Here is a 24266-nt window from a genome sequence, read left to right as displayed (position 1 = left end):
AATTAAAATCCCGCTTTATGGAAAGAGGTTATCCAGAAAGGGTACTGGATAGTGCCTTTACATTTGCAAAAAATCAGAGTAGACACAATTTATTGAACCCAAAGAATGGGGGGGATGAGAGGGGACCGATGAGAGTCATAGGCACTTTCGATACTAGATCCAATGAGGTATATAATATCCTTAAAAGACATTGGGGGATCTTAATGGCTGATCCAGACCTTAAGGGATGTGTGCCTCCACATCCAAGGATAACATATAGGAAGGGACGATCAATCAGAGACAGATTGGTCCACTCTATGTATAAACAACCAGCACGTCAGGGAACATGGCTAGACCGAAAAGTGTGTGGGACCTATAGATGTGGACGTTGCAAGTTCTGCTCATGGGATGTACCCGGTAAATACTTTGTGGGATCTATGAGTAAAAAGATTTTCTATATGAGAGATTTCGCTAACTGCAAATCGGAGGGGGTGATATACATGGCTACCTGCCTGTGCCCCCGCAGCTACATTGGTAAAACAAAGAGAGAGCTGCGGAGACGTATTGGGGAACATCTGGGGGATATAAAACACAAGAGAGATACCCCCCTAGCGCCATATAAGAGAGTACCATCAAAATGACCCCAAATCTTTATCTTTCTGTGTAGTGGAAGTGATAAGGAAAAACTCACGAGGGGGAAATTGGGATAGTTACTCCTACAGAAGGAGTGCCAATGGATATACAGATTGAATACCCTCACTCCGGTGGGACTCAATGAACAGCAGAATTTCTGCTGTTTTATTTGATTTTATAGCCTATGGTTTATTAACCTGCTTTATGGTTTGATTATTAAATTATGTTTATCTAATATCAAGAATTAAATTATCTAACATGTATATGACATATATGATATTCCCCTTAGGAAAAATATTTGAGGGTATAGCCTAATCCCCGATATGGGGTATAGGATAACCTATATATTGAAGGACAATTTGCCACATATATTATTTATTAGGGGAAGCATCTTCATTGTTGAATGACCCTATAGACAACTATAATGTGTATGAACCACATAAGTAAAACAGGGCATAATATGCTTTAGATGTATGCGAAGCTCCAGGAGTGATTTTGACACATGCGCAATAGTATTCTCAATGCTTGGACTCTGGAAAAAGCTGCATTACCTGACGCATGGGTTAAACTTGGCAGCATGTATAACGCAGTCGCAGAAGACTTCCTGATAGGGAGATGATGTCAGCATCATGGTAGATGGGAGGTGACGAATTCAGGGCTCCGGAGGGAAGAGCGGACATGCGCAGTAGGTGGCAGAGACCTCTAGTGTCTGAATCGCGACTAACGCATGCGCAGTGGAGATAAGAGACAGAGGAGAAAATTGACTACAAACGGGATTTGCGGACATGCGCAGTAGACAATGGGAACCTCTAGTGTCTGAATCACTGCGGACATGCGCAGTAGACATTGGGAATCTCTAGTGTCTGAATCACTATTAGAGCATGTGCAGTAGAGATAAGAGACAGAGGATTCTAATGATTATGAATGAGGTTGTGTCTCTTGATTACGGAAGTGGTTTCAATCAGATTTCACGTGGTGAAGATATATAAGGAAGGGGATAGAGTGGAACAATATAGCTCTCTGCAGGATGATCTTCTCCTGATGAACCACTAAACAACGGGGAAACGCGTCGAGGAGTTTGGAGGAATGATGGGGGCAACCTAAATACCTATATAAGATAAGTCCTATTTTTTGATCATGTTATTGTCATGAAAAAGTATTTGGAATGAAGTATCAGCTTATTATATAAACCCAAACCGTGAGTGGGATTAACACTGTTAATTATGTGAATATCATATTAGAGTATGTGAATATATCTGATTAAGGACTCGGTGTATAGGGTTGTGCCCTTGACATGTATGTGGTATAGTGATGTAGTTTGGGAAACAGTAGATATGTATTCATAAGTCCCACCTACAATAACCTTCTCCTGCTGTTTTTAAGATCAGTGACTTATTGTGTATAGGTTATTTTTGTTCAAGTCCACACCTATATATTATATACTGTATGCAGTAGTGAAAGATTATCGCCTTCAGTCAGAAGGTGTGGAAAAAATAATCATGATGAATGGATATTTCTACCTGCACTAGGTCACTTTTTTATGGGCACTTTATGGGCACTTGATGTATGTTACATGTGTCAAATACGATTATTAAAGATTTATTTCTTAAAAATAGACAAAAGGGTTTTCTGTGTTAGCTATTATAGGACCACACTCAAATTTAGTAAGTTACAGAGATATGTTCACAGGCTTTGGTACTTTTTCTTGCTGTGTTTTCTTCTTAAAAAACATCTTTTTTTTTTAAGAAGCCCTCCCATCAAAATTTGTATCCTCTTAACATATTGCAATCATCATATTATACAGCACTGTGTATTTACAATTGCTCATTTTGCCTTTCTACCAGCTAAGTCTTCTCTTTTCTATGCTCTATGTAGAAACAGGAAGTCTCTTGTCCCTGCATTTATCATTCCCCTCTTCAACTCCTTACTAAATTGCTCCCTTCCCCCCGCCAGGGACTTTTGAAATGACTTATGACTCATACAGGGAAAATTGACCTCCTGTTTCTACATAGAGCTGAGAAGGATTCAGCTGGTCAGTTTTCACCTTGAGTGATAGCTCACTGTTTAATTTCCTTACCTGGTGGCTAAACTAAAAAAGGCAGTGAGCTATCAATCAAGCTAAAGAGGTTGGTGTTCTTATGCATTGATCACATAATTTCTTATTTGCATGTGAATTAAAATGCTAAGCACTTGGTAATGCAGCCTAGAAGATATAAAGATGTGGATGGATTTACATTTCAAAGAGCTGCATGCCCATTTATGTGGTTTGAAGCTGAGGGAGGGTGATCTTACTGACATATTCCCTTTAAAACAATACAGCACATGTAATGGGAATAGAGATGTAAAGTAGATATATTAAGCGAGAAACCATGTACCTGGACAATTGCAATCTATAAAGATTAACAGGTTAGGTACAAGATTTTGAGGAATTACTGTGTACTGGTAGCCTTCAAAGATAGTAGAACTTTCAGACAGACTCTAGATTGTATTATACATTTGTTTGAAGATGTTTTATTATATAGTTTTTGTAAGGCTTGCTGTTATACCAAACAAGCTACTAATGAGTGCAGTTTCTGAAACAGTCCAGTGAATTAATGACAACTATTACGAGGGCAATAACAGTCTCTGAACTGGAATGGATGCCACTCTTTATACTATAATTGTTTACAAAGTACTTTTCTCATGGTGTCAAAACACTAACTGCAATCTTCATTTAAAGCCTCTGCACTTAATTGGTCTTCGAGCCCTTGCTCTTAGCTAGCAACATAGATATTTGACAGTTTTGTGGGTGTCATGGTGAATCCCTTCTTGTTGCAGCTTCCTATACTTTGATATGGACCAGAAGGCCTTTCTACCCTTTTGTAGGTGGTCAGCCCATGTCAAGAACTGAATTACACTGTGACTTTGAGAGACGATGCTCCCCTCTGATTTGTGTGCACTTGGACTAGTCATTTTCCCCCCTGCAGCTTTCTGTGTGTTGGTTTGAGCAAGAAGTGTCTGTTTAGGAAGTATAGACAAAAACTCGTGCCTGGGTGAGAGAGACAGGACAATAAGTGTGTCCTAACACTAAGAGACTGGTGAATGAACTAACGGCTTCAAGGAAAAAGATAGTACCCGGTTACCGCAGGATCGATCACTAAGACTGCATCAGAAGAAAGAGTCGCATCACACAACCAAAGAGGCACCTGTAACCTGAGAGAGAAAACAATGCTGTGGTATCAGTAATCCCTCAGCATTGAAAGTGGAAACAAGACTTACCTGGACCTGGAAGAAGAAGGATCCGTTAACCTGAAGGAAGCGCTCAATACAACAAACTTGGATCTACTACATCGGGACCAAACAGAAGCTAGCAAGCTTTCTTCTAAGTGCTACAGAACTGTGAGTGTGACACCGGTGTTCAACTGTGTTAGGGTTTAGAGCAGGGTTCTTTAGCTAGGTCGCTGTAGCAGCCCAGCCCATTATCGGAAGCCTGGTAGGAATTTAGAAGAGAGTAGTTTGTAGAAATTGTTTATACTGTTTGTATGGAACTTTGCATTACCATAGTAGGAATGCAGCTTGTATGACACTCTCCAGCTATTTCTCCTTGCATCTTTTATTGCTATTATGATTACAAGAACAGTTAGTCTTATTTTCCAGCATATAATCCTCTGTCTTTCAATAAAGCTGGTGTTTTGTTTCTGCCTCCTCGTCAATTGTACCGTATTTGAGTCCTGCCCGAGGTGTCATTCAGTCACTGCTACACTTTCACCATTTTAGTCTGTAGTCTTTCTTGGTAGTCTCTCCACCACAGCCAAAGTTTTCTGCATAGTCAAAGAGAACCTAATAAACCTAGAGACTAAAGGAAGATCAAAGACAACAGTCATGCGTTGCCTATTGAGGCCAATCATCAAAACACTTTGTATCAGACTTTTCTGGAGTGTTCCATTAATCAGTCAATACATTATGGAGTTTATAAAGCCATAATGGCTAATTTATATGTTCACTTTATTAAAGGCAACAATTCAAGCTACAATACAGAAGTTTTCAAACTTGTTAGTTACTACTACATGTCAGCCTCTAGATTTCAAGTAAAGATTAGCGGTTTTCTGTTGGCATCTCTTTGTGACACCAAATTGCATTGCATGACAGACAAAAGATAATAGAAGAGTTTTTTTAAGAATATGAGTCCAGTGGGTGGTCCTACTCACTGATTGAGAGCTATCTCTGCAAACATAGTCATGTAGGGAAGACTTTCAAATACTGAACATGACTGCCCACTGGACTCCTATTCAAACAAATACCAGAGATTTCAATTAATAAGATGAAAGGTTTACTGAATATTTTCCACAAATCGATCAGCTCCTTCTGCTCTTTAACATCCTGCCTGCAGATCAGACACCATTATCAACATGAAAGGCTACATTTAAATCTAAAGGAAAAAGACAAAAAGAGGCACTCTACAGCATAGAGGTTTTGAGTGAATAAAGTAACAGTGAGAGTAAGCGGAACTGCTCACCTTACCGAGATGCGCTTCTAACTGGCACAACTCTGTCCAAAAACGAGTATCGAGTGGTCCAACTGCTTTCCTTCATGTGCCTATTATGTGAGATGGCAACCACAGTAAGTGCCATGGAGTACACATAGTGAACCACTGAGGGAATGGTCTTTTTATTGAGGCAACACATTTCTACACTGAAAAGGCCTGATGAAGGCACCTGTTTGTTGATGAAGCGCATAGTCTCAATAACTCTACCTACCAACTCTATGCTTTACAGCAGCGCCCATGGGTGCCAAGTTTTTCTTCTATACTCTATTGAAAGTTCACTTTGAATGAATGAACTTTTGTTCATTATATCCCCTTAACCCTTTACTAAATTCAACACAACATACAGGGATTTGCCAAAATGTTTTCCTGGTTCTGTCATACTTTGATTTTATGGATTTGGAGTCCCATACTTCACAAATACATATAAAAGCCTTTGTTCCTGAAGAAGAAATGGGTTACATTTTGAAACGCGTAGAAAAATAAAAGAAACCTTTTTTTACATTATCACTGGCATCAATTGACGTCAATTCATCAGTTGGCAGCGCGGATGCAGACAACAAACTTCCATTTTTTTATACTTCACAAATAGAAATACTCCCTCTGTGCTTTAATCATGACTTAAGCTTTTCCTCATTTTTTACCGCAATAGAAATTGGGATATGAAGATATGGAAATGATGCTCCAATGATTGATATACCTGAAGGTACACCAGAGAGAATTTAAAGATCATAATTACTTTTTATCTTCAGTTTTAACCTAAAACTTTATTTCTACTTCCTTACTGTAGGGTGATTTTCCAGATTGGCATCATGACCTTATTCATAGCTTTTGCTATGTCACATGTAGAATATTAATTATAGATCCTAATGGGCTGATGCTCGGTATTTAATGATATCTTTGATTTAACTTACTGCAACAACTCCCATTGATGATCACTTAAGTGATAATTGGTTGAATACAAGAGGGCAATTACCCTTGGAATGATATTCTTACGTACAATTTAAAGCATGGACATCATTTGTCACATCAAGGAAAATTACTACTCATAAATGAGCTTCTATGCTTTAATACTGAACAAATATAGATTTGTTATATCTTCCATGAAGGTACAAATAAACCTGTCTAGAATACAAAGGAGATCAAGCGAGAATGTTGTCCCTTGGTTGAAAGGGTTTTAGCAGCCCAAATATGCAGCCTCATAAGCATGCGAGTGTTTAGTGGTAGCATGTTTTCATTTTTGAACTCTGAATTCTGAAGTTTTTGACATAGAATTTCAATTCTGAGATGGAAAGTGCAGGTAATGGAGAAACAAATGGGTTAATTCTGCGCTGATGTGAAGGAAGGATGAGGGATGCCAATTCGAGTATAAGTGATTTATTAGTCAACGCGTTTCGAAGTATACAAACTTCTTCTTCAGTACAACTACGATGAATTGTAGAAATTGTAATATATCTTGTTCCATATACTTCAGGAAAAAAGCATTTTGTTTTCTTTCTGAAGCTGACATTATTCTGGTTGCTGCCACCTGCTGATCCTCTGCAATTCTGTAGTTGTCCAAAGCTGTTTTCATTGTTTGCTGTGCTATTTTTGTTGGGAATTTAAAGATATATATATATATATATATATATATATATAAAAATACAAAAATATTATGGATTAAATTCAAGTATGTACAATTCAGTGGGCAATTTAAAAAAAGAATAAAGTACATTTTCAGACAAATTTTCAGAATTCTGATTTCTGGCTGGAATCACAATCACAACTGTTTTTGTTTTGATGCAGTTTTTGAGTAAAATCTAGGAGTAAATAAAAAAAAAAGGAAAATGAAAATAAAGTAAAAACTTATTACTGGATTCATTTTTGTCTTTCCTTTCAAAAGCTGCACCAGAACTGTATGAGTGATTGTAGGCTAGCCAAAAAGCTAAAAGTTTTCCCACGAACAAAAGTTCATTTTAATTAATAGATCTTGGAATAATAATAACTTCCACAATTAGATGTGTTTAAATAAAATGTTCCTGTGCTGAGATAATCTTATAAATGTTCCCCTGCTGTGTACTGTGTAATGGCCGTGTCTGACCGTACAGGAACATGGTCTGAACATACCCCATCTCCTGGGCAGGGGAGGAAGAAAAAGAGTATACAGACATTACAGCACGGGATCACAGCTGATTCTTAATTTGAAGTAAAACATTGTTTAAAACAGGCAGGGAAATGTTTTATCTCACAAAAAGAATAATTTGTGATCCCGTGCTGTAATGTCTATATACTCTTTTGCTTCCTCCCCAGTCTAGGAGATGTGGTATGATCAGATCATGTTCCTGCACGGTCAGACACAGCCATTACACTGTACACAGCAGGGCACATTTCTAAGATTATCTCAGCACAGGAACATTTAATTTAAACTCATTCAATATTGGAACTTATTATTATTCCAAGATCTATTGATTAAAATGAACTTTTTTTTCGTGGGAAAACTACTTTAACTCTAGAGATTCACTTAAAAGAAGATGCACTTCAAACTGTAAATTTAAGCACCAAATCTAAACTAATGGAATTTGCAACAACAGATATCTTAAGTGACTTGAATATTTTACACAAATGGAATCATGAGCTCTTTTTCTGTTTGTAGAGGGAACTTTCTAGCTAACAATGTCCTGTGATTACTGAGTCAGTTTTTCCTCAGCAAAATATTAAAATTTGAGAGTCCTCAGTAGTTGATACCTTTTAATGGCTAACTGAAAAGATGGTAATCAATGGCAAGCTTTCGAGACTACTCAGGTCTCTTCATCAGGCATAGTATACCACAAAATCTGAAGAATTATTTGGCTATAGTGGGGCTAAAATGGCTTGTTATTTCCAGTGGTGTGGGTCTGTAGCACTTGGAGTGTAGGCAGTGAGGCGCAGCACCAGATAGTATCCGCGGTACATCAATGGGAACCAGGAAAGAGAAAAATATATATAAAGGTTATGTTGGTGTGCTGCTAAAGATGTTATATTTTTTTTTCCTAAAATAAAAAGGAAATGTGTCATCTTTAACTTTAGGCCTTTTAGAGATAATTTCATCTTGAACTTGCTTAACTGTTCACAATAACAGTAATTTTTACCAGGGTTGCCTAAACTTTTACATGCTACTGTACCTGGTAATGATGGGTTATATTATGGGCAGTTTAAACCCAATGCTCTAGAGCCATGCAGGCCATTATCTTAAAGGTAATCTTTCAACAGATTTTTGCTACCTAATCTGAGAGCAGCAGAAGGTAGGGTTAGAAAATCTGATTCTAGCAATGTGTCACTTACTGGTCTGCTTAGAATAGTATTTATAAAATCATTGTTTTATCAGCAGGAGATAATTACTAGAGGACTACTTGTATTGCTGCCATGTAGTCCAACCACTCCCCAACCACTAATTGACAGCTTTCTGCTTATGCACAGTGTACCAAACAAATATTCATAAAGCATACATATATTAATATTGGCTAGAGACATATTCAAATCAGTCTCCCCATTGATACTTATAAACAATCAGTGGATTGGATACCTCCAATATTAATGCCTACATATGAATACTAAAGGTATTCCAAAACCACTTCCACATATATAACATATATCCAGAATTTTTATTGCACAAGTTTTAAAATATACAAAATAACAAAAATAAATGTAAAAATAAAGTTCAAAAGGAGACAAATCAAATAATGATGAAGGTGGATTTAGTAAAGGGCAAGGTTAGCAGTTCACATATGTTAAGAATGGCTCTCACTCTTTGAGAAAGCATTTCTTGAAAAACGTGCGTCGGGGTAGCTGAGGTGGTCTCTATTCTGCAGTATGGGTAAGTGGTAGCAGTACTCTGTGACATGTGTATATTAATGCACCTATGTTTATATGCAATTGTGCAGGATTGGTTATATATATAGGAGCCATTCTTAACATATGTGAACTGCTAACCTTGCCCTTTACTAGATCCAAATTCCTCATTAATTGATTAGTCTGTTTTTTAACTTTATTTTTTCATTTATTTTTGTTATTTAGTATATTTTTAAGCTTGTGCAATAAAAATGTTGGATATATTTTATATAAGCTTGAGTGGATTTGTGAATGCCTCTTGGTATTCAGATGGGTTAGAAAGAAAACTGGTGACATATTCCCTTTAAAAGATAGCAAGTGACATTGTACCCCACATGCCTCATGTTGTCCCACTAGTGGTTGCTCTGTGGCCACAGCTCTGTTGACTGAAGCTGCCTTGGTCCTCTGAATCTCGACTAGTAGCAGTGGGAGTGGAAACTGAATTCTCTGATAAAAAATAAATTACAAAGTTTCTTATATTCGTCTATGCTATTAATTATGCAAAGTTTGTTGAAAGTACATTTCCATTTTAAGTCATTTCTTAAAGAAGTCATCATGTTAATATGAATTGAATCCAGATGAAAAGGAAAGTGAATCACTACAATCAGAGGAAACATCACCTGTGAGTCATGGGATTTAATAACTGTCTCTTCTGCTTCTGACTACATAGGATCAGAAGTGCATAACAAGTCAAATTATATCTGCCAATTAGCTGGGCATAGGGGGAAAGCCCAAGTTTTGTAAACAGCTTATGATATTTTGCCAATGGTCTTATTCTACACAGCAAAGCTGAAATGTAGCTTTGCTGTGTAGCTATTTTTTTTACGTGTAAAAACATAAAATCCACAGTTTTTCATATCCAGAAATATTCATTTTTAAAAAATGTCAGCCACCTGGAAATGATATTTGCAGCAGAGACTGTATCAGTTAACAATGCTAATAAATTATTCCATTTCCATGTAAGAATCAGGTACTGCTCTGTTATCTAATACTACATCGTGGATAACACAGTAAAAGCTATTAAATAAAAATAATATCTTAATGAAGCTCATTTCTCAGAGGGAAACAATAAGTAATTTCATCATTTCTGACTGCATCTGGGAATTTGAAATGTCATTAAGTTCTTTTTTTGTCTGTTTTCCCAGCCTAGTAATAATGCAACCGAAGGACAGGCTGTGACTGTGGAAATCATCCTGACGCTGCAACTAGTGCTCTGCATTTATGCTTCTACTGATGACCGACGGGATGACAATGTGGGGTCACCATCACTTTCCATTGGTCTTTCTGTGGTGGTGGGTCACTTAGTTGGGGTAAGTGCTGGTATTTATTACTAATTATCCCCATTATTGTATTCTGCGTTTACTATAGTAAATAGCTGTGCATTGTAGCAGAGCTTACTATAAAGAACTGCAAATCTTATATCAGTAGGAGCCAGGAGAGGACACAGAAGATATCCTACATTTATTTTAAGGAGACACATAATGCTTTTCTCTAACTTTTTTATTTAATATTATCATCTTGGTAATGGGGCGACTATATTGTACTATTATGAGGCATTTTTAGTGCTATTATCAAGAATAATATGAAAACCTCACATGTAGGGATGAGCGGACTCGTGAAAGTTCTGGTTCTGGTACCAGACCCGAACTTTATTCCAAAGTTCAGTTCAGGTAGCAGAACTGTACCCGAACTTGAACCAGAACCCGAATCCCATTAAAAACAATGGGGACCTGAACTTTGGAGCAGGAAAATTCTCTTTCTCACCCTCTCTTCAACGGTCACTAACTGTCCGGTACGAACCCCAAACTTTTAAGTTCGGGTTCACTCATCTCTACTCACATGAACTTGTATACATATGTATACTTACATTAATATGTTTACATAAATGTATACATTTTAATGCCAAATCTGTTATATTAACCCTTTCCACCAGCATCTTCCTGTAATATCAGCTCCAATTGCTGCTGTTAAATAACTTACATGCTATTAATTCTGACACCCACCGCCGCTCCCCACCCGCAATGCGATTGTGGGCTAAGGATCAGTTGTCATGGCAGTCGCAAGCATGTTGATAAAGAGAACAAGTGATCAAACGATCGAGTTCCAATCTCCTAAGGGGACTAAAAAAAAAAATGAAACTGAAATAAAAGCTTATAAAAAAAAAAAAAAAAAAGAAAGTTTGAATTCCTCCACTTTTCTCAGTTTAAAAATAGCAAAAGAAAAAAAATAAATAAATATATTTGGTATTGTCACATCTGTAAAAGTCCACATATCAATGAATAAAATTAATTAATGCATATGGTAAATGCAGTAAAGAGAAAAAAAAAGAAAAGTCAGAATTGCTGGGTTTTTTTGGGTCTCCTTATCACCCCCCAAAAATTCAATAAAAATATCATGTGTACTCCAGAATAGTATCAGTAAAAATGTCAGCTCACTCTTGGGGCAGGTGAAGACGAGAATATTTTTGGCCTGAATGGGATACGACAAAACATCGGATCACACTCAGACCAATGTTAGCCTATGGTCGTGCACATGTCTGTCCATTGAAAACATCTCAGCATGCCTGAGTTTGATCCAATTTTCCAATCACACTCGGCCATGTAAGTCAATGAGTGTGTTGAAAACAACGGACAGCACTCGCATGACACCTGCGTGTAGCCTGGTTTCCACGCACTGACACAATGGAGAAGATGGAGAATTTTTTATTTCCATCCTCTCCTCATCCTCTCGATCAGTGTTTGATCAGCGTGTCATTTGCATAATCGGCCCGATTCTCCTGGACGCGAGAATCTATGGCCGTCTGCCCCAGACCTTATACAGTCCTATCAAAGGAAAAATAAATAGCTACGAATCTGAGAGAATGACACAAACCACTGTTTTTTTTTTACACAGTTCTTAATATTTTTAGCAATTAAAAAATAAAAACACATTATATACAATTTTGGGATCCCTGTAATTGTACTGACCTAAAAAATAATTTTGCCACTTGAATTTTTTTTTCCCTGTTTTTCAATACATTATATCATAAAATTAATGGTGTCATTGAAAACTACAACTTGTGTAAGAAAAAAAAAGCCCTTAAACTGATAATTCAAAAAAAGTTATGGCTCTTAGGAGAAGTTGAAAGAATAATGAAAGTGCAAAAACAAAAAAATCACCTGGGAGGGTATTGGGTTAATCGTGGCAAATAAACTTAATTTGGGCAGTGAGGCTGGGGAGAATCGGATTGATTATGCTAATGACTCTTGGCTCCAACTGATCCTAGTATGATTCGATTCTTTCACATGAGAGAATTGTATCACAGGTGCGAAGAAGATGGAGAACTTAATTTCTCCATCTTCTCCATTGTCTGAGTCTGATGACATACGAATGCAGTCCAATGTTTTCCATGCAGCTTTGACTTGAATGGGTGCATGTGATCCAAACCCAGATCGCAGATCAGCATTGCCTCATCGTATAACATTGTGCCGAGTGCTATCTAATAAAACATTGGATAGCACTCGGCCATGTTATATGCTCATGTGAGAGAGCCCTGAGGGCTTTTACATAATCTTACTTTTACTTCAATTATTCAACTCTTTTTTACTGGAAATTCAAGAGAAGCTCCTAGAATTGTGCAATACATTGTGTTAAGTTCTACCATAATCTTTCAGCTCACTTCTGAGTCCTAATAACTCAGACAGTGATGTCAGCAACCAAGTATTGACATCAGTAATGGGAAATCAAGCACATTCTCGGAGACCTCAGGCATGTGATTAAACATTCATTAATATTGTGTAATTATTTCTGCATGTCATTGATGACTACATAAAGTATTCTGTCCATGATACATCACACAGTATGAGATCTGAGCAGATGGATTCCTGGAGGAGAGATGAGAAGATCTTCTTTGAAACTGCCATTAACTTTTACAGCCCGTCATAACTTTACATTACTATGCTCAATATTTCTTGCTATTGATGGTATTATTCTAATAAATGCTACTATATTTCTATTTTATGAAGGGGAAGCTTAAAAATGTCAGTGTGTAGCTGAGCGTTAGTAATATTTATACTTAGCTAATGATTTTCTTGTTTGTTGCCAATCTTTCAAAGAGAATTGAAAAATAGACAACCATTAATCCCTCCCTGCAACTGTCAATTTTTGGTTTTGCAGTTTCATTTTTTTTCTGCCCTTTCTCCAAGCGTCAATTTTTTTTTCTATTTTTTTTTTATTTAAGTGATGAGAATAAATTTGGACATTTAGTTTGTTTTGCCATTTTCTGAGACCTGTAACGTGTTTATTTTTCCATCAATGAAGATGTATGAGGGATAGTTTTTTGCATGGCGAGCTATTGTTTTCATTGATATCAATTTGTGGGATATGCAAAATTTAGTTTGCTTTTTAATGCATTTTTAGGGAGATTTAGTGAGTGTAATTCAAGAGTTTTATCTTTTTTTCTCTTTACATCGTTTATTGTACAGGTTAGCCCTTCCCGAAAGAGCGATTTTCCATCGTTGCGCTTTCATTTTTCCCTCCTCATCTTTTAAGAGCCATAACCTATTTATTTTTCTATTTACAAAGACACAATTCATTTGATCATGTGATATACTTGAATTTATGAAAATGAGCTGATGTTTTTACTAATACTATACTGGGGTATATATGCTTTAATCGCCTCTTGTTGCATTTTTTTTCAGTGTTGTCGCGGTCAAAAAACGCAATTCTAGTGCTTAGTTTTTTTTTCTCATTCCAGCATTTATTGATCCGTTTAATTAAGCTTATAATTAGATAAATCTGACATTTACAGACATAGAGATAAAAACATATGCGTATTTTTTATTATTATTTTTAATGGCGTAAAAAGGAGTGATTTAAATTTTTAGATTTTTTAAAATATTTTTAATAATTTGCTTCTCTTTTTACTGTATTTTGCATTCTTCTTAGAGACTTGGACCTGTGATCATCTCATTGCTTGTACTATATACAGTAATACCAGAGTGTTACTGTATATAGCAAAAAAAATAAGGACTCCTATAAATGCCATAACTCCTCTCCCATAAGGTTATAAAGGATCTTTGGGGGCAGTTCATCAGTTAAATACATTTTGTTATTGCCACTTTACTTTGTAATAGGGGCTGACATATTAGCCATAAATAAAGGGCAAAACGGCAGCCCCCTGAATACACTTATGAGCTGATCTGGATCAGCATTCCGATGGCAAGAGGAGGTAAGCGTGATACTTACCTTCTCTGCCGGCATCCCGCGGCGTCTGAATCCGGTCCTGGATGTTGTCACGGTGACCCGATGTCATCATGACAACATCCGTGTCACCAGGAGGCAGGAAGTCACTTTGGTCATGCGCAGTGCACGACCAAAGTAACTTTTTCCTGTGCAGTGCTGACAGGCTGCATAGTATAGGGATGATGCTGCATTCCTATGCTATACAGCTGATCAGGCTGCAAAAAGTGAAAGTCCCATAGTCGGACAATGTGTAAAAGATCAAAAAGTGAAAAAAAATAAATAAAAATATAAAAATAAAAATATATTGTACCCATAAATAAACAATCTTATGAAAAAAAAATAAACCAATAAGAGTACACATATTTGGTATTGCCGCATCCGTAACGACCTGACCTATAAAACTGTCACACTAGTTAACCCCTTTAGTGAACAAGGTAAAAAAAAACAACAAAAAAACGAAACATAAAACGATGCTTTATCATCATACTGCGAAACAAAAAATGGAATAAAACGTGATCAAAAAGACGAATGTAAATAAAAATGGTACCGCTGAAAACGTCATCTAGTCCTGCAAAAAACAAGCTGCCAAGCAGCTCCAATGGTCGAAAAATAAAAAAGCTCTCAGAATAAAGTGATGCAAAAAGAATTATTTTTTCTATAAAATAGTTTTTATTGTGTAAAAGCGCCAAAACATAAAAAAACAATGTAAATGTGGTGCTGCTGTAAACGTACTGATTCGAAGAATAAAGCTGCCTTATCAATTTTACCACACGCAGAACGGCATAAAAAACAAAACAAACAAAAATTCCTAAATTGTTGGTTTTTGTTTATTCTGCCTCTCAAAAATCGGAATAGAAAGCGATCAAAAAATGTCACGTACCCGAAAATGGTACAAATAAAAACTTCAACTTGTCCCGCAAAAAACAATCCATCGCATGACTCTGTTGGCCGAAATATGGAAAAATTATAGCTTTCAAAATATGGCGATGCAAAAACTAGTCTTTGCAAAAAAAGGATTTTTTTAGTGTGTGACAGCTGTCAATCATAAAATCCCGATATGAATCTAGTATCGCTGTAATTGCACCAACCCGAAGAATAAGGTCATCTAATCACTTATACCACACGAGGAACGGCATAAAAAATAAACTCTAGGGTTAGGGTTAGGGTTGTGCTAGGGTTAGGGTTGCACTAGGGTTAGGGTTGTGCTATGGTTAGGGTTGGGATAGGGTTAGGGATGGGCTAGCGTTAGGGTTGGGCTAGGGTTAGGGTTGGGCTAGAGTTAGGGTTGGGCTAGGGTTAGGGTTCTGGTGCGTTAGGGTTGTGCTATGGTTAGGGTTGTGCTAGGGTTAAGGTTGTGCTAGGGTTAGGGTTGTGCTAGGGTTAGGGTTGGGATAGGGTTAGGGTTGGGCTAGGGTTACGGTTGGGCTAGGGTTAGTGTTTGGCTAAGGTTAGTGTTGGGTTAGGGTTGGGTTATGGTTGGGGTTGTATTAGGGTTGGGGTTGTATTGAGCACCCGCGATACTTGGTGCATTTCCGAACATTTCCAGTGACTACCTCTTGAAGCTCATCAAGAGAATGCCAAGAGTGTGCAAAGCAGTCATCAAAGCAAAAGGTGGCTACTTTGAAGAACATAGAATATAAGACATATTTTCAGTTGTTTCACACTTTTTTGTTAAGTATATAATTCCACATGTGTTAATTCATAGTTTTGATGCCTTCAGTGTGAATGTACAATTTTCAAAGTCATGAAAATACTGAAAAATCTTTAAACGAGAAGGTGTGTCCAAACTTTTGGTCTGTACTGTATTCAAAATAAAACAATAAAAAAATCAAATATGCAAATATTTGGTATAGCCACGTTCAGAATCCCCTGATCTAGGAATATATAAAAAGAATTAATATGATCGGTAAACGGCGTAACGTTAAATAAATCAAAAAGACAGAATTACGGTTGTTTGGTCGCCGCAACATTGCAATAAAATACAATAACGGGCGATCAAAAGATTTTATCTACCCCAAAATGGTATCAATAAAAATGTCAGCTCGGCACACAAAAAATAAGCCCTCATCCAGCCCTAGATCCCGAAAAATGGAGACGCTACGGGTCTCGGAAAATAGCGACATTTTTTTTAAACAAATTTTGGAATTTTTTTCTACCACTTAAATGAAAAAGAACCTGTACATATTTGGTATCTGGGAATTCGTAATGACCTGGGGAATCATATTGTCAGGTCAGTTTTAGCATTTAGTGAACATGGTAAAAAAATAAACCCGTTTCCCGTTTTTCAGTACACGATATGGTAAAACCAATGGTACAACTTGTCCCACAAAAAATAAGCTCATATTGATATAAAAAAGTTATGGCTCTGGGAAGAAGAGGAGAAAAAATGGAAGACTGCCTCGGTGTGAAGAGGTTAAGCATTTAAATGCTGCTATCAATCACTGATGAAATGTAATCACAGGGTGCTGATGGGTTGTCATGGTAGTCAAGAGCCTCCTGGAGCTGCCATCTTAGTCCTATATGCAGTATATTGATCAGGTGATCTACTCCTGATAAGAAAAAAACAGTAATAAATAAAAAAGTTTTAAAAATACATATAAAAAATATGTAAACATTCGGATCATCCTATTTTCCAGTCATTAAAAATAAAGAAGTAAAAAATAAAATAAAGATATAAAATATTCCTGCATCCATAAAAGCTTGATCTTTCAAACTAGAAAAGTAATTAACTCCTTACTGATGTTAGATATACTAGTACCCCCAATGCCGGCTCCCTTGCTTTATTGTGAGCTCATGAACTGAGCCCTCTTCTTTGCTGGTAGATGATGGCTGTGTTGTTCAGCCATCATCTGCCACTAACAGCCACGGATGGAGCGGAGCTCCGCATGCTGTGGTTAAGCTGTTAAATGACACTGTCAGTCTGAGACAGCAGCCTTTACAGTGTGCATCCAGGGGGGAAAAGTGTTCCAACCATCCACCAGCGCTCCCACAAGGTGATCACGGGGTTGCCATATGTGAAATAACTGAAAAAATAAAGAAAACAGCAGAAAAAAACCCAAATTGAACAAAATATAAAAAAAACAAGCCAGTCTGAATCATTATTTCTTGCCTCGCCCTCGCTGCCATCACAAAAGAATAAGTGTCCCATAGATTAAAATGATTGCTTTGGAAAAGGGAACACAATTTAAATTGTATGTTGCATTTTAGTGGCCAGTTGTGGTTGCATATAAAAACATGAAACAGAAATGTATTTCCTATTTTTCTTTACTTTTGTCCAACCCAAAAATTAAAAATTAGACCACACATATGCCATAAAAAAATAAATAAATGTCATTTGACCATCCAAATGAGAGAAATCTTTAAAACTCTTGAAAAATACGATAATGTGCTTGATCATCAATGGGGAAAAATGCCCTGGTCTTGATCTAGTTAATCAGCTTATTAATGAAGGATTCTTCTATTAATTTAGTACTAAAGCAGCGAATGCCTTTAAGTATTTTGTTAAACGTAATAACATAAAAGATTTGGTTTATATCGACTTCTAAAAGTAAAAAAATTTTTTTATCTACTTGTATCACATTATCATGCCATGGGTTACATGTTTATATATGTGAGTAATGGTAATGGATTATTTGTGATAATCTGTTGTAATGATTGATTTGCCACCAACACTTGCAGATAATAACATTAATATATTTCTCGCTAGATGATGTAATATCTCGATATAAATTGTTCTTTTGTCCTTGACTTTAGATTTATTTTACCGGCTGTTCAATGAATCCAGCTCGCTCATTCGGACCAGCTCTGGTAGTTGGAAATTTCGACACACACTGGGTAAGACAAATAAAGAGACCTTTAAAATGTAATAAAAACCCTAAAAATATGACAAAAGAGGAAATTATTAAGTTATTTATGATCCTGAATGTAAAAATGGCATCTGTACTAGGTATTGCTCCCATTTGTTGGATATTTATAAAAAAAATAGATGGAAATGATAAAGTAAAGCAACTTTCTTTTTATTTCTTGTTCTATGTGTTTCACCTCTGTAACAGAACACGTACCAAAATTATGCCACAAAATTATGGTAATGACAGAGTAGTAGTCTATATATATTAGAGTTAAGCAAAAAGATTCACAGGAGCCTTGTCCAGTGTCCACATCTAACTACGCGGCAGCTAGACCAGGGCAAAGCAAACTTCCTTAGCTAGCACTTGAATGCCGGCATCCTAAGTGCCTAGTGATTACCTAATGATTACTAAACTCCACGACGTCATAATGCCGTTGGAGGCCTATTTACTAACATACCCAGACCCAGTCACTATGCCTCATACAATGTTATGATGATGCAAGGGTCTAGTAATCACAAGAGGTGCCGAGGATGCCTGAATACATGTATTGTCTAATGAGGCTCGATACTGCTGTGGTTCGGCTGCCATGAAGTACCGACCAAGACCAAGGTTTTGCAAATCTTTTTGGTCATTCCCAATGTATATAAGTTCCAGTTTATGAACATATAGCAAATCGAACCTTGGAGGACCTTGATACCGGCCTTTCAAAGTAAGTGGAGTTTTGCATAATAGAGCAGCTGCAATTTTCTCTTTAGCTCCTATTATGCACAGCGCCACTTATTTTGAAAAGCAACAATTAAGGACTCAGGTGGGCAAAAAATGATGTCCCTATAATCATTTAGAACACTTATTGTAACACTCGAGTGGTGGTGAGATGACCAGACTGAAGGCCAGCAATAGAAGACACACCTTGCACAAGCCGTCACGCTTATGCACACCCTTGAGGGCCAGGAATACACTTCACTCGCTCCCACTGAAGGGAGGGGGACTTTTCAGAGCCCTTCAAATGCCAATACCGGGGTGGCTGGTGGCTGGTCACACTGGCCACAGTTGAGTCAAACACACCAATAAACTATATCAGTAAGGCAGAGACAAACCTAGCAAACCAAACTTGGAAGGTGAGGGAGAATAAACAGGGATGTAGGAACCAGAGGGCACAATACACCAGAGCCAGAGACAAACCAAAGAAGGAGTCACCAAGAACTACTAACTGTACCACTGAAGTGCAACTGAATAATCAGAGAGGAGCAAGAGGATATGGAGGGTTTAAATATCCCTCTTATGGATCACCTGACACTGCTGAGGTTACACCCAATTTCCACCCTCTTCCCGGAGAGATAGAGGAAGGGGCGAGGAGGGCAGAGAAAAAGGAACCTCCCACCACATACCTGAACCAGTAGACTTAGAGTCCCATGTCTCCTGGCAGCAGCTGACGCTGGAGAATCTGGTGTACCGGGACCCCTGAATAGCATCAACGCTGGGAGCGGCTGCTTCCTGCCTTCCAACCACACCACGCACTGTACACGGGCAAGATGGGGCTCTGCGCCATCCCACCCCTGAAGGCAACATGCCACCTCTTCCCAGTTGCCTGACACACATACTGACATTCCTATATAACAATACTTTTACTATGCACAAATTTTGGATGTCTTCGTAAGTGGTGTAACTTAAAGCTTGTAAGCCCTAATGTAAAATCTCTAACAGGACCCCCAATTATAATGGATTATTAATAGTATTAATCTTTAACTTTTCTTATATTGGCCATTTACCCCCCCCCCCGCCCCCACCTCAAGTCTCAGGTACAACAGTAACCCCTACTAGTTATGCCCTTGGATGTAGTTCTCTATGCCATATACTGTAACATTGGTTATACCACTATGCATCTATCTAGCCAAAAGTGCTGATTATATATCTTCTATTTAGCTGATCTACATAGTCACTAAATTTAATTATTTTATTTAATTACACCCTTCTTTGCAAGTTTTATCCAATATTGAAAAACCTTTTTAACTGTAGCCAAATTACCTCTAAGCAGATAGGGATAACAGGGGGATTTAACAGAGGAGTACTTGATCTTGTATTTTATTTAATTGCACCCTTTTTTGCAAGTTTTATCCAATATTGAAAAACCTTTTAACTGTAGCCAAATTTACCTCTAAGCAGAAGAATTATATGTCTATATACAGCCATAAAGGAAGGACCACATTTAAAAGGGTTGTCCACTACTTGGACAACCCCTTCCCAATCACAATGTTCCCCCATTACAAAATAATAGCCCCTCAGGTACTTTGAAGACCCGAAGTCTTCCGTGGGCATAATACTACTCAGACAAAACAGGGTGAGGGTAAAACAGTGTGGCAATACTTTATTAAACCACCAAAGGGACAATAAACACTTAGAACAGTCCCAGCAAATACCCAAGATGGTGCACAATTATATAGTCTCACCCTTCTGCTGTCACACCGAGAATAGATCAGCTGTGACTTTAGGACTTCCAGGGCCAACTACCTCAACCAATGGCCCCCCAACTTTTGGCAGGCCCTCACAGAGAGGAGGTAGCGGCAAGCTTAGAAAACTGACAGTCGACCTAGGTACAAGGCCAGGAGACCCAAGGGTCCCATCCTTTCCCTTCCGAGAGTTTCCATGGGGTCAGATGACCGACTGGTCCCAATCTGGCTTCTCTGAATGTATCCATGGGTTCCCGGCGACCGGAGGGTCCCATCTGTCAAAACCCAAACAACATATCCATGGGTTTCCCCAAAAGTATCTATGAGTTCTCTGATGGTCAATGAAGCAGATCTGTATCCTTCCAGTCACGACTGAGTACCCTTAGGCCGGAATCATGTAGAATCCAAATCTGTGTCTCTCTAGATAAAGCCATGCTACCAAGCTGATGTCCTGAAGAGTCTGTCTGATCTTTGATACTCTTTGTAATGTCTCTCTTTCAATTCTGACTGCTACAGAGGCATATGTCCCTTAAATAGTTACAGTTGTCTTTTCAAGTACACATTCACAAGTCAAGGATTAGGGATGATATTATTCAACAGGGCTCAGGTCTCATAGTATGTGCATTTAATCAATTTACATAGTGGGTATAGCAGGAGGGCTCTTTAAATCAACATCTAGATGGCTTTAGTACAATATGAAATTAACATATTAACAAAAATCATTGTTTCCAAACGAAGAGAAGTCAACATTCAGGTTTATACACATAATAGTAGGTCCTTCTTGACCAGCTACAGAAATACACATACCTTCACAAGTCAACACAAACACAATAGTGTATTTCTCTTGGCTTAACAAATGTAGACATCTGGCTGATTAAGATAAGAAGCTGTTTCGTCACAGGTGCATACGCTGTTCTAGCAGTGTCATCACTGGCTATGCTGGGGCTCGTCTGACATTGTTATGTCACGCGATCCCTGCAGCCAATCAGTGGCCACTGAACTCTCCCCACCTTCAGACATAAGTGATATCTGGAGGAAGTCAGTGCTGCAGCAGCTTTCTCACTTCTTCTGGATGTCTGATTTGTCCAAAGAAGGGGAGAGTGTACTGGCCGCTGATTGGCTGCAGGGATTGCATGACCTAACAATGTCACTTGAGCCCAGGGACAACCAGTGCCAACATCGCTGGAACAGCATTGGCACCAGAGGTGAGTATAAATGTTATCTTATAAGGGAGGAACATGGCCATTGAGAAGGGGTTGTCCGAGCAGTGGACAATCCCTTTAATACAACATAATGTTTGGCTTTATTTTTTAATAGATGAGTCTCTAACAGACAAGATTTCATGTTATGCCTACATCATTATGCCTCTTTTTATGTTGGTACATTTAATGACCTCATCTTAACATATTTTTTTTATCTCTGCAGATCTTCTGGATTGGACCAATGGTAGGGGCTATCCTAGCTTCCTTAATCTATAATTATGTGCTATGTCCCCAAGAGCAAAGTTTCTCTGAGAAGCTGTCTATGCTCCTAGGAAGAATGCCAACTTTGAGAGAAGTAGAAGAAGATTGGGAAGAAAGACAGGAACAGCCCAGGAGAAAATCAATGGAACTTCAGACATTGTAACATATACTTTATGTGATTGGTGGAAAAAGAACCGTGATGTCACTCTAACTTGTCCTGTTCTATAGGAAACTATTAGTAAGATAGAAGATAGGTTAGAAAATCTTAAAAATGAAGGAAATACAGTATTTTATAAAAAACAGACTTGTGCCAAATCATTGCATATTCTATAAAGTTGTAGAAGACAGTGTGTGGTGGGAAAAATAGTATGTGCTGTCAATATTAATTGCTTATTATCACAGGAATAGCATGTTCAATACATTAAAGTAGTTAAAAAGATCACTAGTGCAACTTTTGTATTGCTCAAATGCATCTAAAATGACAAATAACAAAACTATGAAAATATTTTAGCCTTCATAAAAAAATCTTATTATTTTGTCTCAGCACTTGCTATGTAAATTAATGTATCTCATTGGTAACAGACTACAAATAAATCAAATGTATGATATGAAGAAAGTCAAATTTTAGTTGCTTTATTTTTCATTTTTGATGCATTAGAGAAACAACTGAAGAAATTTGAAATTTGAAGATTAGTGACTATAGAGTTTTCTTAAACTGGATTTACAGTATAGATGAGTGATTCGATGCAAACTGAATTCATGTCAAATTATAGGAAATTTTCTGGACCTGGCAAATTCTAACAATTTACTATTCAATTCATGCAAATCAACAAAAAAAATGCCCACCGCCATTTTACACAAAGCAGAAGATTACATGAGCCAGAGAAAGCTCATATAAACTCATATGAGCTTCCTTATAATGCTTTGTAGCTCTCTCATCACATGGTAAAACACAGCCAATCAGCCATTCATAGCCTGTGTAAAAGTAGAGGCAGTGAATACAGCAGTCACTTTCTAGTGAATCTGGATAATGAGAGGATGTCACAGTTCACATCTTAGCAATAAAGATGAGGAGAGAGCTATAAAACAGTGAATAAAAATTGGAGATGGTGTGTTATAGAATAGCAAAATGAAAAATAGCTCCCATACATTTACCAATAGCCATATATGTTGATGTCACTTGGACAATACTAAGGCTGTGTTTGCAATAAAGAGCTTGAAAAATGTCCAATACTTTTCTAGGAGATCACATGTGTTCCCGGCAATTGGAGGTTCGGTAATTGCAAAAATTTGACGAAGCTAGCAAATTAAAATTTGAAAAGATCCCTCATCTGTAATTCACAGCTCTCATTCTAAATCCATCTTTCTCTGGTATTTCTAGCTCTCTATCACTTAGTTTACTGGGTGCAGCAGTTGTGACACAATGAGAGTTCTTAGATGTAATATGAAACAGGCTGAGAAAGCCCCCCCCCCACCATAGCTGTCTGTGTACATTGTTTATTAACAGTGTGCTGCTTATCACAAGAGAGGGTGGAGTCAGACCAGGAGGTAGCTAGTGCCAGCAATGATAATGCCCTGGGGATAAAACCTTCATTGTAAGCAACAACACACAGCCTGATAAATGATACATTGTTGAATTCAGTGTTTTAACCCCTACCTCATGCTGTCCTCAGATTGCATTGCAAGTACCTGCTGACAGATTCACTTTAAGAAGGTTAGTAGAGTATCTATTTGACACAACCTTTCACATAGAAGATTAAATTTACCATGCTGTCTTTCAAAAGTCGAACAATATTCAATGACAGAAAAACCTAATACACTACAAAACACTGTCACTCCATTAGACTAAATGCTAATATGGTACAAGGATATATTTTTCCAATAGACTAAGAAAAATGGGAGTTTAATGTGTTATAATGGCAATTTGTTAATAAACATTGAAAACATAATTGTTTATCATAGCCCAGAATAAAACTGGTGACATTCTACACCCCTGCTGAACTGGCGTAAGATCACTACTTTATAATGTCCTTTCTAAACCATGCATTTTTTTAAACTATTTTATACCAGTGTATTTTTTTTCAAAGTTTAATACATTTTGTAATAATAATGGTTCCTTAGCTTGAAGTTCTTTGTATTCCTTTGATTGTGGTTCTTCTGCAAAATCACTTTCTTTATAGCTGATGTTAATGGACAAAGTCTGAATATTCTCCTATAGCATTTGAAAAATATAAATCCAAAGTCCATTAAGGGGAACCTGTCACCTGCTTTGTACTGCCCAAACCACAGGCAGCTGAATTAGAGG

At 37.5% G+C, this 24266-nt stretch overlaps 1 protein-coding gene across 1 annotated transcript in view; it reads left to right on the top strand.

Annotated features, from left to right (window-relative positions):
- The window catches only part of LOC141250178 (aquaporin-2-like), a 29724-nt gene extending 5761 nt beyond the window's left edge, over positions 1–23963 (top strand). Inside the window, exons 2-4 of the mRNA XM_073669884.1 lie at positions 10126–10290; positions 17957–18037; positions 21924–23963. Of these exons, the coding sequence (XP_073525985.1) occupies positions 10126–10290; positions 17957–18037; positions 21924–22124 (447 nt within the window). The 3' untranslated portion in view covers positions 22125–23963. The remainder of the gene's footprint in view (positions 1–10125; positions 10291–17956; positions 18038–21923) is intronic.
- The last annotated feature ends 303 nt before the right edge of the window (positions 23964–24266 follow it).

The sequence above is a fragment of the Phyllobates terribilis genome, unplaced genomic scaffold (genome assembly GCF_046119375.1).
Source record: "Phyllobates terribilis strain yellow unplaced genomic scaffold, ASM4611937v1 Scaffold_2__4_contigs__length_985480577, whole genome shotgun sequence".
Taxonomy (NCBI): Eukaryota; Metazoa; Chordata; class Amphibia; order Anura; family Dendrobatidae; genus Phyllobates; species Phyllobates terribilis.
The sequence above is the reverse complement of the archived record's forward strand: the minus strand, read 5'-3'. Positions and strand labels throughout refer to the sequence as shown.